The 17082-nt window shown below is 31.6% G+C and overlaps 1 protein-coding gene across 1 annotated transcript; it reads left to right on the forward strand.

Annotated features, from left to right (window-relative positions):
- Positions 1-5058: 5058 nt before the first annotated feature.
- On the forward strand, positions 5059-15822 carry LOC132743684 (baculoviral IAP repeat-containing protein 7-A-like). Its single transcript, XM_060732238.1, has 8 exons — positions 5059-5174; positions 5905-6736; positions 6990-7117; positions 8573-8789; positions 11624-11751; positions 13648-13792; positions 14495-14680; positions 15294-15822. Exons 2-8 carry the CDS (start codon positions 5935-5937, stop codon positions 15458-15460), a joined length of 1773 nt encoding a protein of 590 aa, XP_060588221.1. The 5' UTR covers positions 5059-5174; positions 5905-5934; the 3' UTR covers positions 15461-15822.
- Positions 15823-17082: the final 1260 nt, after the last annotated feature.

A 17082-nucleotide genomic window follows, 5' to 3' on the forward strand; every position in this document is an offset into this window, starting at 1 on the left:
CGCGACAGTACGACACTACGATGATGAAAACGCGATAAACTGTCGTGTTTTCACCATCGTACTGTCGCGTTTTCACCATCGTAGTTTCGTGATTTCGCGTTTTCATCATCGTTCTGTCGAGTATCGCGTTTCAGATCAAACCATTCATAGGCGATGGCCCTAACGGCATTCCGGAATGCCGTAAGGGCCATCGCCTATGAATGTGTTAATCTGAAGCGTGATAGTCGATAGTACGATGGTGAAAACACGAAACCACGAAACTACGATGGTGAAAACACGATAGTACGATGGTGAAAACGCGATAGTATGATGATGAAAACGCGATAGTACGATGATGAAAACACGACAGTACGATGGTGAAAACGCGATAGTACGATGATGAAAACACGACAGTACGATGATGAAAACGCGATAGTACGATGGTGAAAACGCGATAGTACGATGATGAAAACACGACAGTACGATGTTGAAAACTCGAAATCACGAAACTACGATGGTGAAAACGCGAGAGTACGATGGTGAAAACACGATAGTTTATCGCGTTTTCATCATCGTAGTATCGTACTGTCGCGTTTTCATCATCGTACTTTCGCGTTTTCATCATCGTACTTTCGCGTTTTCACCATCGTAGTTTCGTGATTTCGCGTTTTCACCATCGTACTATCGACTATCGCGTTTCAGATCAACACATTCATAGGCGATGGCCCAAACGGCATTCCGTAGTTTTCAGCTCAAAAATGTCCAACATGTAGTAATCTGGGAGTGGCTTTTCACAAATACTTGAAGTACTTTGATACAAAAGTGACACTCGTCTTTAAAGGAAAACATTTTAATTTACGAATCGTAGATAATTGATTATTGGTCTTTTATTATTTATCAGTATTGAAGTGACACAATCAATATATACAACACTCTTTGGTTTAATTAATTGCTTAGTCATGACACGCGTAGCCTTATATCAAATAACTCAATTGAGGTGTTACATTACTAAATGTTTACAATAGACGCGACGTATCTCTTCATCTATCCCCTGATGACACAGCTTTATTCATGCGTTCACCAAAAACGTTAGAAAGAACCCTGAACAAAACGGCTTGTACCCGTACAGCAATAACATACAATATAAGGTGTAATGTATACATATGCAGGAATATTTGAAAACGCTTATATAACTGCATACTTGTTCATAAATTTTAAAAAAATGTTGTTTTAAACCCTACGTTTTTATATTTTGTTAAATAGCATTACATTTTAAATCGTGTAGAAAGTTTAAGACATTTAAATATAGGTTAATACCCTGTACGACTCTTTACGAAAATGTGCTTTGTACTTGAGACATAGGCAAGTGACTTTTACGACGCTCTATTAACACGTGCCTTTCTAAACATAGCCTTCTAGCGTTTTGAATAACCCATATTGCAAAATCCCTATTCAAAATAGTTTTTCTATATCTGTATTTCTGTCATTTAGTTCTTCATATAGTAAGATATTCTTAGCTAACATTTACACTGTAGCTAATATTCAGCTACGCTTTGGCTATCCGACAATGTTTATAAAAGAAGTAGTAACAAAACTCTAAGTTTGAGCGAGATGTTTAATGTATTTGATTGAGAAGTCATATTCATTTACCTACCTGATTTGAAAAAACAAATAAAAAATGTAAAGGTTTGTTCGTCTTCCTTGTTACAGTTTAAATCATGTTTTCATGAGGGAAAACAAATAGTTTGTTCAGATGAAATTTCATTATTATGTATATAAGCAAAGTAAAAAATTAATTTTCATATTTATTTATTTAATATGGTAATAATGATAATGATAATAATAATAATAATAATAATAATAATAATAATAATAATAATAATAATAATGATAATAATAATAATAATAATAATGATGATGATGATAAGTTTAAATATGTTTAATTAAGATCAAAGTTCTAGTCATGATTTTCAAAACTAAAAAAAAACAAACGTTTCAAAAGTATGATTTTGATAACCAACTAGTTTAATCTATAATGTATTTTATATCAATGCTATTATATAGGGTAGTAAAAAGGGCCAAAAAACTTTTGACTTACCTGAATAAATTTAGCGTACTTCAGTCCACAACCTGTTGCGAAATCACTTGAAATTCCTGAGTTTGTCGTGCAAAAATGTTTAGAGCCGTCAAATATCACCGAGGCGCAATCATGACTTTTACAGCAAAGCGCTGCGCACGTTGCAAATGATGTGACGTTATTTATGACGTCAATAACTGACCCGTACTCCTTGTAACACACATCCTCAACCGAATATTTTGTATTACATACAAAACTCAAACCATAATGTAAAATGACCAATAACGACAGAGATTTCAGAATCATATCTTCTGTAAAATATATATTTATAAAGAAAATGCACGGCTCTTTTTAGAAAATGTTAAAATTTAAATGTAATGAATCCTATGATTAAGTTAAATATAGTTTTTTTCCCTGCTCTACTCCTTTGAAATATATTAGCTACAATAATATGTAAGAATTCAAGCAAATATCAGATAATCGTGTAATTTGAAGAGGGCATTAATATTTATACAAAATAAAAAAAACGATACATTTTCTCCAATATTCATTAATTTTGCATGAAGACATATCTAATATTATTTGTATTAATATATCTTGAACAACAACATTAATAGATCAACGCAGATAACAGGGAATATTAAACAATTAAATAAGTGTTCTTTTTTCATCTGCCGATATCAATAGAAGAATTCAAGACAATATGTTTCGACAAATGGAAGTTAACATTAAGAAGTAGTCACCAAATATTTGAAGATCCATCAGGTCCGAAGTATCAATCTACACATTTAATTAACTTTCGGATAGGTTATCGTATTTTTTTTATAGTTTAATGCTAAGTACTGATCTAAGCCGGTGCTGGGGTCATGGACGATAGCTTGCCTCTAATTCTGTCAGTTAGAACAGCATTTTAATACAGTTTTATTGGGCCATCTGTATGGTTTCCATGTTGACTATATTATTTTGTAAAAGTTGAAAAGTACTTAAATGCCGCAAGCTTTCTGAGCATATAGAGACTTTATTTAGAAGGCAATCAAAAGGTTGCGCATTATGCCGTTGGTAGAAATGAGATGTCCCTGAGATGACATTTTGTCAAAGTGGGTCGGAATGAACTCGAAATATTTAGTCAAAGTAATAGGATATATAGAAGCCAGATTAGCCCGGACATCTGGAGGTTTTAATCCAAGAAAAGCAAGCCCATAATCTGAATTGCAAGCGAACGAACCCTCAAAATGATCACTCTATAAAATTGGTGTCTTGTGGCTTTAGAAATAAATGTATTCAGCCCGATATAAACTAACAAACCCGCTTTAATAACGTGCACAAAATTAAACCCATGCAAGATTTCAAAATATTTACTGTTTTTACTTTGTACGAAAAGAAGGCAGGTTTAAAATGATGCTATGAATCGAAATGTTGCTATCCCTGGCTTTCTAGAAATCCTTAAAAATGGAATATCGATCTACCGTTTGAGCCCAATAGTGAAACACAGCGAAAACGCATAGATACATATTGAATTATAAGTTACTGTTTAAGTATTATATCCGAAGACCTATATAGATTGTTAACGACTTACACCTATTCCTGTTTATATGGAAAAAATATGGGAATTTGTAACAAACAAAAATACATTCATATTTATAATTTGTACCATAAGTTTTGGCTATTGTCAAGTAGAGTATTTTAAACACTACTTGTACGCTTATTTATAAACGGTTAATTCGCATTTAATTAAGTTGTATTTCATATTGGAATACCAGAAACCGCTATTCAAAATTACAGCACATATAGCCTGTATATTAATATTTTTATTTATAAAAGCAAATCATTTGTCTAAATTTAGAAATATGGTCGGCGCAATGGAACGGTTTTAAGTACACGACCTTTATGGTCACATTAAGAAATATATTGTATCATAGTTTGGGGACTTTTCTGTTGAAAATGTGTCAGAGTTAAATTGTATACATATACATGTACAGTGCGTTAACTGGAGTGCGGGTATTAGTTACCCGCACTCCAGAGCGTGCCCATTGATTGGTTCAATTTTGCTGGGGTTTACATATTGTGACGGAAGAGAAAGGGAAAGCGACAGAAATATCATATTCAGATGCTCGTTCATTGGTTACTTTTTCCCGGGGTTTCATATTGTGACAGCAGGGAACGTGTTTTTATGTTTGACTATGATACAAAAGAGAAAGAACACCAAAACACTCGGCAATCTGATTTATACTCGGGGGCTACGCCCCCTCGTACAAATCAGATAGCCTCGTGTTTCGGTGCTCTTTCTATTACCTGTATTTCTACTACTGTTTGGTATTTACTTGTGTAGGAACGGATAAACTTCCTGAATTCGTACCCCTGATATATACATATAAGTTTATAAAAAATATATTGATATGATTTATAAACATAATTTAGACCTAAAGTTAAAGTAAACAAAAGAATGTCAGCTAAATAGCAGATGAGAACATGTTCCAGGAATCATATCAACAATATAAGAACTTACCACAGTAAACTGAAATATCAATAGTAACACGTAAACTAACTATTTAGTCAGATAGTTAACGCGATAATTATATGTTAAACTGTTGGCAGAATTATGCGTTCATTTCGTTGGAGAGGGGTGTAAATTTTGCATAAATAATGCGTGTGATTTGAAATGTAATTAAATTAAAAAAATTACCACTCAAAGTTACTAGTTAGATATGGCATGATACGACTGAAAGAATTTTTTTATATATTCAACATTTATTTATTTTCATTACAAATACTGACGATTATCTCTAACAAGAGCTACCTTATATGTTTTGACTTTCTAAAGTTAAATTTTGTTTGTAGAGAAGTATTTTACGTTTATACGTCTTAGTTGAAGAGTAGAACAATAACTTGATTACCAATATAAGGTTAAAAAAATTTAAAAAGTTTAGAGGGGGCTTGTTCACAACGGAACACAGAAGGGAAATATTTAGCGACGGTTAACCATGAAATTTTGTTATTGTTATCAACATCGCACATGCGCGACTTTTGCTATTTTAAGAACACGTAAAAATTAGTAAAAAGACTTTCTGTTTCGGCTCACGTTGGAATACACTTTTAAATTAAATTCAAATTGTTTCAGGTAAATTCTTTTAGCGAAATTAGTTTAATTACACCAATGTGTATATACATTGTACTACTTTTTAAAATCATAAACAAAATTAACTTTATTTACTCATTTCTCGACCTATTTTTACTCATATCTCGACCTATTTTGTAAGAAAATACTTAAAACTTGTGTGCTTTTTATAAGGAGGTCTTATTTATTCATCTGATGATTGTTAGAAATAAAGAAAACTGTTGTGAGATGGTTTTATCTTATCTTAATTTTTCGATCGTTAATTTAGACATAATTACTACACTTCCCAGTTATGATCTATAATTAGAGCTTACGTACTTGTATATCTCCATTAATATATCGGGCGTTACACAAATAAATGACGATAAATGTTTTAGCTCACGTTTAGGGTAGCTATAAGTATAAAAGGGGAGGTTCCGTGGTCAACAATCATCTTCTCTGACACCGCTTGACAGATATACTTCAAATTTGGTCTGTAGCATCCTTGTGACAGTCACACCAAACAATTGGCCCCATTAAGAGGTCATGAGGGCTAAAAATAGATTCACGTTTAGACATCTCCTATAGAACTGTTTCAGACTAGTTTTTCAGGTTACATCGGACGTACTTTAACAAATAATTCGAGGGATGACACCAATACAACTTTACAAAGCGTGATGCATATTTTTAGATAAGGAGTGTTTGGTGTTGTAATTTAAAGAATATAAGTGATATAAATTCTATTCTATTTTAGATACATAGATACTTGAAAACAGTTGCCAAGATGGTATCCAGTAAATACATAACATCGTTGATCATATTTCTTGGAATCGTCTTAATGTGGACACAGTTTTGCAGACAAATGGATTCCAGTTTAAACCAGGCAAGGTTGAATCAAGACAATATATTACTCCCAGGGTGTCGTTTGAGAGTTTATTCAGAACATTTACTGATGGAAAAGGCTTTAAAGCCGTTGTTTAAATTTGTTATATTGATTTCATATTTTGTTGTTTTATCAGGCTGTTTTTATAAATTATTGATTCATGGCAGATTGAAATCCAAAGTGATAAATGGACATGCTAGTCGACAATTTTTTCAGTGGACTGTAATGTCTTTAAATGATTATATTCGAGATCGTATGAATAATAATCTCGGAATGCATGAATTAATGAAGTATGAGTGGGCGAGGTACGAATCTTTTATGTTGTATCCACATACAGCATCACTGTCTCCATTAAAGCTTGCGCGCTCAGGTTTCTACTATACCGGTGAAAATAAAACCGTGAAATGCTTTTGCTGTGGTGAACAGTTTGATGCCAACGATTATGAAACATTAAACGAAGCCCATCAAAGTAATTCGCGAAACTGCAGTTTTGCCAGAGGTGAAGACAGTTCAAATATTCCAATAAAACATTCTAGCAGGTCAGATGATTTTAATGTTGGCACTAGGGAACATGAAGATATGATTCCTTGTAGAAATCCAGATTATGTAACAGAAGAATCAAGACGGCGATCTTTTAGAACGTGGCCTCATGATTATTTAAGAGGAACACAGATGATGGTAGAAGCTGGTTTGTTCTACACAGGTTGGTTTGAAAACATTGTTTCATTTATTTGAGCTAAATACTATTTTGAAACTACACTCGGTATAAATTACAGTAAACATGTATTTGTTTGTTTGTTGTTGGTTTTTATAAGAGGATGTGGGTCTGGCATTTGGTTTGCTTTTTATTGTGCTTTTAAAATGACAAACTTGTTTCATTAATATGTTGCAGAAACGTCATATGATGATAATAAATGAAAGATAAACGTTCAACAATAATTTTTAATCTATTTCAGGTACTGGAGATTTAGTTCGATGTTATCATTGTGATATCGGAATCCATGACTGGTCGGACAATGATAATCCTTTTGTTGAACATGCTCGTTATTCTCCACATTGTCATCATGTGAGACAACAAAATCATGTAAGGACTCAAGCACTTGTACGCCTTTTTTATTATTTTCTTTCCAACCACTGCATATTTTTTACATGTAAACGTATGTTACTATATAAACATGTAGTACAAAATCTGAACTTTAAAGCCATTATGGTAAAATTAAGGTCATTTTGCAAATTTTGCTTCCATAATGGACGAGTGAAGGAGCGTACGTGCACAATGACTTATCAACTCTCAATGACTTTAAAGACGGCTGCTTGAATGATCTGTAGTCATTTGCACTCACAAGTTTTAAGTTAAGATAACATAACCAATGGCAAATTGAAATTGTTTTCAATAAATTGATGCAAACCATACATTTGTAAACATAGAACATAGTAGGAAGTATTTTATAATGAGACTTCAATACATTCATTGAATTACATGTATTACTTTATTCTCCTTTTTTGAGTTTCTATTCTCAGACCTTTGCAACACTGCTTACTTTCATGTATATTTTTATGTTATATTTAAATATAGTTTAATGCTTGAAGATCTGAATTTTGATATTTGAGAATATTGATAATTGCTGAACAGTTTGTTAATGACATAATCAACTCTTAGTGACTTTCTAAATGGCTTCATGAATGATCGGTCGTCATTTCACAAAAAAGTTCTAAGTTAAGATGACATTATTTGTCGCAATCAACACAGCTTAACATTGAAGATTTATAAACTCAAAAAAAAAGTCAATAACTATACCCAAGACAAAACATGATCCTCTTGATCCTCAGAAATTCCGAAAATGACTTTAGATAGACGGTAGATAAAGATCGGGGGTAATTAGAGCTAGATTTGTGACTTCACAACATTAGAACCGTTCTTTACAGCACACAAATGGCACTGAACGTTATTCTCACAAAGAAATAAAAAGAATATTTATCAATATAAACAACAATAAAACAACATTTTCTTATCTTAATTTTTTTTATAGTTAGATGAATGGTTAAACTGAATGACCGATATTTGTTTACATTGACAACTATCCGTTTCTAAGAAAGGTTAATGGCGATATCTAAACGCCGTATTTCATGCATATGTATCAATTACTCGGGCCATAATGCACATTTTAAGCCCATTATCGCATAATCACAAGGAGCAACCAAGTATTAAACTTTAAATAATACTATTTAAACGCCCATATAAATGTTATGGAGTACGTGGAGAACGTTACGTAGATCTTCTTATAACATTCTGCCAGAGAAGACCAAAGCTATGCAAAAAACTTTTGATTTATTTTTAATTGGGATCAGGTTTTTATCCATTAATTTTTCCAATTTTTCTGTGATTTACTTGAAAATACTTCATTTCCTTGTTCTTTTTAGCATCAGATACAAAATGATTAAATATTTAATATACTTATTCACTTAAAGCAATCATAAACAAAGAACAATAGTTAACAATAGTAAAAGCTTTTATGGCCCATAACTTTGTTATTTGCAGAGATTTCTTGCCCAAGTCTCCCGACAACTTGATGCCGATTTAAATTTGCCAATCATTCATTCTGGCGGAGAAGACAACAGAGGACAGTCAGGCATAATTCAGTGCAGATATACAAATTATGTAACGGAAGAATCAAGACTAAGGTCTTTTACAAACTGGTCTCATGAAAATGAAAGACAAACGCATGCGTTGGCAGACGCTGGTTTCTTCTATGTAGGTTAGTTTCAACTAAAATGTTCTTGTGGTCCCACTTTAGAGGATTTATATAGATTTTCATGTGTCCGTTTGTCCGTTCTAATTTTGTGTTGCACGTAGCTTAAAAGTATTTGACCTAGAGTCATCAAACTTTACAAGAATGTTAGTTAACATGCGTGGTTGTGCACCTGGGTTTTTGCGCGTTTTTTTTCTGTATTTGTAGATTATTGCCCATGACTTAGTTAGTTAAAACTGAATGAGAAAATGATCAACATCACCCAGAAAATGTGTACCTGGGGTTTTGCATGCGGATTTTTTTTTTCAATTTTGTTAGAAATATTGCCCTTGACTTAGTATAAATTTGCCTAAAAGTTTACAAGAATGTTGGTCAGCAAGTGAACTTATGCAACTTGATTTATTCAGTATTTGTAAAGTCATTGCCCTTGACTTATTTTTAGTTTTCAACTTGTGTCAAGTGAAGCCAAAAAATATTTGGACTAGAGTCATAAGATTGACGAAACAGTGGAGTGTGGGGCGCCCGTGTCCTATGGATACATTTCTAGTTTTTTAGAGTTTTAAAGTATTTAAAGAAGATGTATATCATACAATATGTTTGTTATTATTAAAAAGCTTCAATAAGTTGATGCAAATCATGCATATGTAAACATAATAGGAAGTCTTTTTTAAATGTATTTTTTCTTTATTCTTCGTTTTTTTAGTTAATATTCTTAGACCTTGCAACACTCCTTACTATCAAATATGTTTTTAATGTTTAAAGATATATAATGTTAAAATTTGATATTCGAAAATATTGATAATTGCTCAACAGTTCTTGTGTTAGTACAAAAAACTTCGTTTAAGTAAACACAAAAAAGACATGTAACGTTTTAAAATTACACTATTAGGTAAACAGAGTATTAAAACATAGTGTTATTACAAAAATCTTTCTGGGTCTTCAGACCCAAACGAATAATGTTAGCAGAAATCCGAAGTCTATTTCAAAAGTTGCAAATAGGCCGTCTACATAACGCGCGTTAAATTTCTCGCCTTTTAGAGATTAGATAAATCCTTCTCGATTGATATACATACATATTATGCAGACAGAAAACATTTGAAACAAATCAAAATTTCCAGTCTACTGATTGAAATGAAATAAACGCATATCTATTTGCTTATATTAATTGTTTATATATGCAGAGATCAACAAACCTCGTTAATAACTGAGCAAATAAGTAGGTCACGACATATTATTGCTTGGAGCACACAGGATATTGGTACGCGATTAATTTTGAGGCATTGAGGAGAACGTGTGTGTGTATGTGGCGGGGGGGGGGGGGGTGCGTGTGTGCGTGTGCGTGTTTTTTTTCCATGTAATTTTGAAACCAGTTAAATGAATATCTTCAAATTGTACGGAACAGTCCATTGTAAAGCAATATAGGTAAATGAAATGTTGCATGACCAGATTGATTGTACGATTGAGTATAGAAGCTTTCTTGTGCCAATTTAACATGTTCTATAAAAATGATAACTCAGATGTGGGAGATGAAAAAAAAAGCCTAATTAGGAGTTTGTAACTCCTACGTAGGTTTTTATAAGAGTTCTCCTACGTAGGTGTTATAAAATCGTACTTTTTTGCATCTCTTTTCATATAAGAGAGAAGAAACCACGAGTTTTTAAACATATTTTTATGTTTCCGACAGTAAGTTATGTTAAAATTTAAAAATATTAAGAAACTTGAAAACTTAAAAAAAACTTGAATAAGTAGTATAACCGTTTCTACCAGAATTCAAACCAGCTACCTGAATTGATTTTCATATTATCTAAGATAAGCCGTCTTACTAACTGTGCTATTGAGTCATCTCATAAAATATAATGTGTACAAGTTAAATCGTAATAATTTTGTTAATCTGTTGCACTTTACCTGCGTTTACCTTAGTCTGATGTACTTTTTTAGGACTGACGAAAATTCTGTTTTTCGTGCTCGGAGTTCTTCTACATACATGAACATGTCGTACAAAGTATCGAACAAATTCAACAAATTATCTTTATTCATTTTTATATGTAACATTTTTAGGGTCTTTATTATGCTGATTTTTGGCAAAAAGAAAATTGATTATAAATAAACAGGTTTAATGGAAAAAGAAACAGTTACTGATAGATATAAGATAAGATATAAACTGTCCCTCTCCTTCCCACCCTTATCATGCTTATGTCCACTCCGGGTTTTGTTTGGTGCTTTCTGGGTGCCCTGCTTGGGTGTGTCGGGTGGCTACGTCCTGTGAACGTTGCCTTTGCCTTGTTGATCTTTATTCTTGTTTTTTTACTAGAAATGAGAAATGCAGCTCCCAAGATTTAGTTTGTACATTCTGTTATTGAAATTACACATATAATTTTCTAGATTTTAACCAATTTGTGCAGTAAAATATTTTAAAGATGAGTGTAGTTTATCGGTAAACTAACATCAATGTAAATTTATGAAGCATATGAAATTATAATTTAATGTAATAGATGGACATATTATTGTATTATGTTGTTATTTCACGTAAAAAAACGGGTGTTTTGACACGATGCACAATGTAAGTGGCGTAATTTTGGATATAGTTTTATTTCAAGCAGATAAATAAACTTAACTTTATAATAAGATGTACATATATTTATTTATAAGATACTAACATGTATTTCTAGCATTTTACTTCCAATCATGTCAAGAATATGCAACTTGAATGAATTCCGAATTGGTTAAGTTTGACATTTCCTTCCGCATGTTTTGTTCATTATTGTTAACTTTGTTCAGAAAACAACAATGTTTGAAACATACACATTTATCACAGAAACGAGTTAATATACACTTTTCAGGTATACAGGACTGCGTTCGATGTTATTCCTGTGGAATTGGATTAAGAGGCTGGTCGGACGATGATGATCCATGGATAGAACATGTTCGTTTTTCTCCAGAATGTCAGCATGTGAGACAGCAAAAACCAGTATGTACCTGACCGCCTTTAAATGTATAGCTTTTTATTGTCTTTTACAATTAACTTGTGACAGGGCTTATGTCCATAAATGAGAATTGTTACAAAGATCAGTTAAGGTAATACCTTAAAATAACTCAAGAGATTAGATGCCTAATGTAGAAACACTTTATTTTCAGTGAGAAAAACATAGTTAACAGGGGCGTGGATTTTTTTTTTATTATTTTAATTTTATATTTATTTAACTATTTATTTAGTTAGTTAGTTACTTAATATTTATTTGTTGTAGATATGCTTTTTCTTTGGTTTTGTTTCTTTTCATTTCAATACTATGTCTGATTCAAACCCTTTCTAAAGTTAGTTACAGATGAAATTAGTAAAAAGATTTCTGAAAAGGACATTTGTTGTTGCTGTTCCATAAATTTGACACAAAAGTTTAACCAACTTTAACCATATTTTGTAAAGAAAGTGTGGAAATTGTTGTCTATGAACATTAGGGAGATACATTTATTATATACTTAGAAATGAAATATTGAAAAATATTGATGAAATAAAATGCGTATTTTCATTTTCCGTAGTTTAACTGTAAAAATTTATTTTTCACTGCAGTGAAACATATTTTCAGTATTTTCACTGGTGTCTTGCCGGACTACTTTCTTTTAAATTCTGCAAGTGCAGAAAATTTAAGGGAAAGTCTTTCAAATTTTAATGTCAAAATAGAGGAAAATGTATATAATAAACAGAAAATTCAAGCTTTTTCTATAAATACATGATTTATTTTCATCTTGTGGCATGAAAATTACCATATTTCACTCGTGGCTACCGCCACTCGTGAAATATTTATTTTCATACCACTCGATGAAAATAAATCATGTATTTATAGACAAAACTTGAATATCCTCTATTTATTACATGCCTTTCGGTGGTTTATAGAAATATATCAGTGATATAAAACTGGTAATTTCACTGTTTGAAACAGTGAAATTACCACTTTGATAATTTCACTGTTTTGAATTTAAGCCCCTCACGTTGTTTCAGTGAAATACCAGCGTGCACAGTACTAGGTACCAACTTAATGACGTGACGTCGTAAATGACGTCACGTTGTATTATTATTTGGCGCGCTTTTCATTCAATATTAGGTTTAATGTCTTTTTAAAACGTTTCTTTGCATGTAATAAAAAGAAAATTTGTTTAGTTTAGTGTAAGATCGAAATATATTTCACCTTGTGAACACCAAAAGTTCATATTTCACTCGTGGCTGCGCCACTCGTGAAATAAACCTTTTGGTGCTCACTCGGTGAAATATATTCCGATCTTACACTGAACTAAACAAATATCCTCTATTTATTACATGCTTTTCGGTGGTTTATAGAAATATATCAGTGAAATAAAACTGGTAATTTCACTGTTTGAAACAGTGAAATTACCACTTTGATAATTTCACTGTTTTGAATTTAAGCCCCTTACGTTGTTTCAGTGAAATACCAGCGTGCACAGTACTGGGTACCAACTTAATGACGTGACGTCGTAAATGACGTCACGTTGTATTATTATTTGGCGCGCTTTTCATTCAGTATTAGGTTAAATATCTTTTTAAAACGTTTCTTTGCATATAATAAAAAGAAAATTTGTTTAGTTTAGTGTAAGATCGAAATATATTTCCCTTGTGAACACCAAAACTTCATATTTCACTCGTGGCTGCGCCACTCGTGAAATATACCTTTTGGTGCTCACTCGGTGAAATATATTCCAATCTTACACTGAACTAAACAAATATCCTCTATTATCTCCCTCAATGTTTTATAATGAAAAAAATCCAATTCTTCTATTTTTGACTATGATTCTCCCCCCCCCCCCGGACCCCCTTTTTTATACAAACGCTATAAAAGGTATATGATTTTTCTAGGAATTAAATACTGATCATAGACAAGAAGAAAGTTCTTCAGACCTAATTTCAAGTGATATGCGGAGCAAATCAGTTCAGATCTTAAAACATATGGGATATACTGAAGACAGAATTCGTGATGCTTTTAATGACTTAAGGAGATCAGGTAAAATAAATACATTTTCAATTTGATATATCAATTTTAGAAGAAATTTATGACTTAAGTCTGCAGCTCTGAAAATAAAAGGTATATACATTTGAAAGAATTTTTGTTGCATTTTCAGTAGCATGAATGTTTTTTGTAGTTTACTATACATGCTTATACATGTTTATGCAACATTTGAGTTTGTATGATAAATTAATGATAAAAATGGTCAGTGACACGTACTTAATAATTCTCAATGCTATTTAACATCTAAATATTATCAATCTAATCTTTTTCTTTCCAACCACTACAATTTTTATATTTAATCATCAAACTCCAAAAAACAATCCATATTAGATCTTAAATGAGAATTTACATGCATTTTGACCCAAAATACTAATTAGCTGTCTCTAATTGTCTGACATTTTGAGGTATTTGGAACTAGTGTCTACAATAACGGCTCTTGAAGCATTTTCACGTAAGATCGCCTACATGATCTTATTAAGCTAAGACTAATGGGTACCCGCGCTATATTTCCAGAATGTTCATCAAGTAATACATAGTTATCGGTAAACATTTTACTTGAATCTGGTGAAATTGTGACAACAATACCGAAAAAGTCACGTGGGCTGGCCATCTTTATTAAAGCTTTAATGACTTTGGAAAAAAACGGGTACATTTACTATAACCAAGTAGTTTAAAGCATCGATTCTGTTTGAACAGGGAGAAATGAGATCACTCTAAATGATCTCCTTGATAACATAAAAAACACAGAACCGAACATATACAACCGTGACTCTCCGAGTTACAGAATGTTGTGCACCAGAATGAACGCTGCAAACAATAGTGGGGACCAGAATGAATCACAAATTGCGTCAGGACAACAGAACGAAAGACCGACAGATACAGGTAAAAGTTAATTCATTGTCTTGTCCAAACATTCAATTTTACCAACAGCATTCTATTGAATTGATAAACGCCATGTGTCAACTGAGGAAAGCAATATTACTCTAAGAAAAAGTATTTGTTTCCAATATTCATGAACATCACTTAAGGACTTTATGTTGGATATTGATAGAAATAACAACCCCCACGGGATGAAAGCAAGCTGTGATAAATGGAAATTTTATCCTCAAACTTCGGATTTTTCATTTATCTAAAACCAACGATGATTCTTTAAAAAAAATTGAAAATTATGCCCTTTATTTCATTTAACTGCCAAAATTTTGAACGGGTGGATATTCTTACTAAAGTCTGTTTTTATACAATACATAAAACTTGCAATAGTTTCTTTCAGCTTCCCCAATCACGTTTGATGTCTTTATTCATCTTTTTGCAAATTTGTGAAAATCTTCAGAGCTTCAGTTATACTATGATCAGATACAATAGCGTAGTGTTTGCAAAAACATTCTTAGAAGTCAACAGCTGAAACTGTGTAAATTATCATTATATGCCTATTGTTTTCTCATTAAGTTCTTTTCTTTAGTTTAATTTACCTTTATAACTATCATGTCCTTTTCAGACACTTTACGACACAGATTAACATGTAAGGTTTGTTTGGACAAGGAAATATGCATTGTGTTTTTACCATGTGGACATCTTGTAGCTTGTGAGGATTGTGCTCGCAATTTGCAGACATGTGCAGTTTGCAGAGCTGATATCAGAGAAAGTGTCCGTACATACTTTTAGCATAATCTTACCAGACACTATAAGTATGTGAAAAACGCTCGCTTTGGTTTTCATAGAATGAATACTGTTTGTTAGATGCATGATCTTGGAATATAATAAAAGGAACAATTAGCATGAAACCGTTCTCTTTTTTTCAATTACCTGCAATTGGAGGCAGATAACATAATGACATATGACTAAACAAAAGTTTATTAGTTTTGAGTTAATATTCTTTTATTAATAATGGTAAGCAATTATACTGTACATTTATAGATTTCAGTAAAGCATCTGATTGTGTAAACCGAGATAATCTATTGGCAAAATTGTAAGAGGAACTAGTTTGAATATATTATTGTATATGGATGTACAAAAGAATAAGTCTTTGAATGAGTTAAGTTATAGTTTCGTATGTGTTTTATGCATTAGACATAGTGTGTCTTACAACTTTCCTATTTTTATGTTTATACATGATATGCATGTAGAATATATGCTTATTTAAAAGGGTTCAAACGGTATTGATGTTAACATGTTTGAAATGTTTTAATATTGTATGCTGATGATATTGTTATATTTGCAAATACTAGATTAGAATAACAAAATGGTTGAGATTTGTTACTAAATTACTGTAAGAATTTGATAATGATAGTTATTACTGCCAAAACCAAAGAAATGTTGTTTATCCGCAAATATCACATTTTATTATACATGTAATAGTAATATTGTTGAAATTGTTAGTCAGATGTTTCCTTATTGCTGGACAAGCACTAAAGGGTAATTTTCAAAATGGATAAATATTTGTATAAATTCCAGATATATCGGTAAGACATAAATTGAATCTTTTTAATAAAATGACATTACCTTTTTTTGATTATGGAGGATAAGTATCGGGGTTTTGATCAAATCAAGGACGTTGAACACTTACACTTGCAATAAGAAAAACACTCAAAACGACTTAATTTTTGATAATCATTTTTATTGTAACAATGAATTAAAAATATGTGTAACCTTTTAACTTTAGAAAATTTACTTTAAGTAAAAAGTCATTAACATTTTCAGCATATTTTTAGATTTTATATAATGTATAAAATAAGCTAAAAAGCAAACATGCCATTTTAATATGTTGTATTTACATGTCAATTTATCTTTGACTATATCGATTACGAAAGTTTTATTCAATGTGCCTAATATTATCTCACACCAATGAACCGAGTTTCTGTTTTCCAACTCAGATATGAATTTACAGACCGATATTTTTATTTTGTAAATAACCATTATTTTTTATCGATAAGATGCTTTGGTCTTTCTATTTTAATCGATAAGGTGCTTTGATCTTAAATTCTATTTTTATCTATAAGGTGCTTTGCTTTTTCTATTTATATCGATAAGGTGCTTTGGTTTTGATTTCACTTTTAAGTTCACATAACATAACATAATCTTTATTTCTCTCAATACATTTATGCATGCAAAAATGAGGGATTTACAGTAAATGATATAAACATAGGTGACAACCTAAACATGCTAATCAATAATTACAAATTTAGAACTAATGTACTATAAATAGCATAAGTATTTTCAGTGAATAGTTATAAGTTCTTATCTTTTGAATAATACATTTAACAAATTTACACAATTTGAGAAATTCA

This window comes from Ruditapes philippinarum, unplaced genomic scaffold (genome assembly GCF_026571515.1).
Source record: "Ruditapes philippinarum isolate M1 unplaced genomic scaffold, ASM2657151v2 ctg8478_1_1_1_1, whole genome shotgun sequence".
NCBI lineage: Eukaryota > Metazoa > Mollusca > Bivalvia > Venerida > Veneridae > Ruditapes > Ruditapes philippinarum.

What these genes read in the sequence shown, in the direction of transcription:
- LOC132743684 (XM_060732238.1), top strand. Translation starts at nt 5,935, where the DNA reads ATGGTATCCAGTAAATACATAACATCGTTGATCATATTTCTTGGAATC. An exon ending in ATGTGAGACAGCAAAAACCA is followed by an intron (nt 11,752 to 13,647) that starts GTATGTACCTGA and finishes TGATTTTTCTAG; the next exon opens with GAATTAAATACTGATCATAG. An exon ending in TAATGACTTAAGGAGATCAG is followed by an intron (nt 13,793 to 14,494) that starts GTAAAATAAATA and finishes CTGTTTGAACAG; the next exon opens with GGAGAAATGAGATCACTCTA.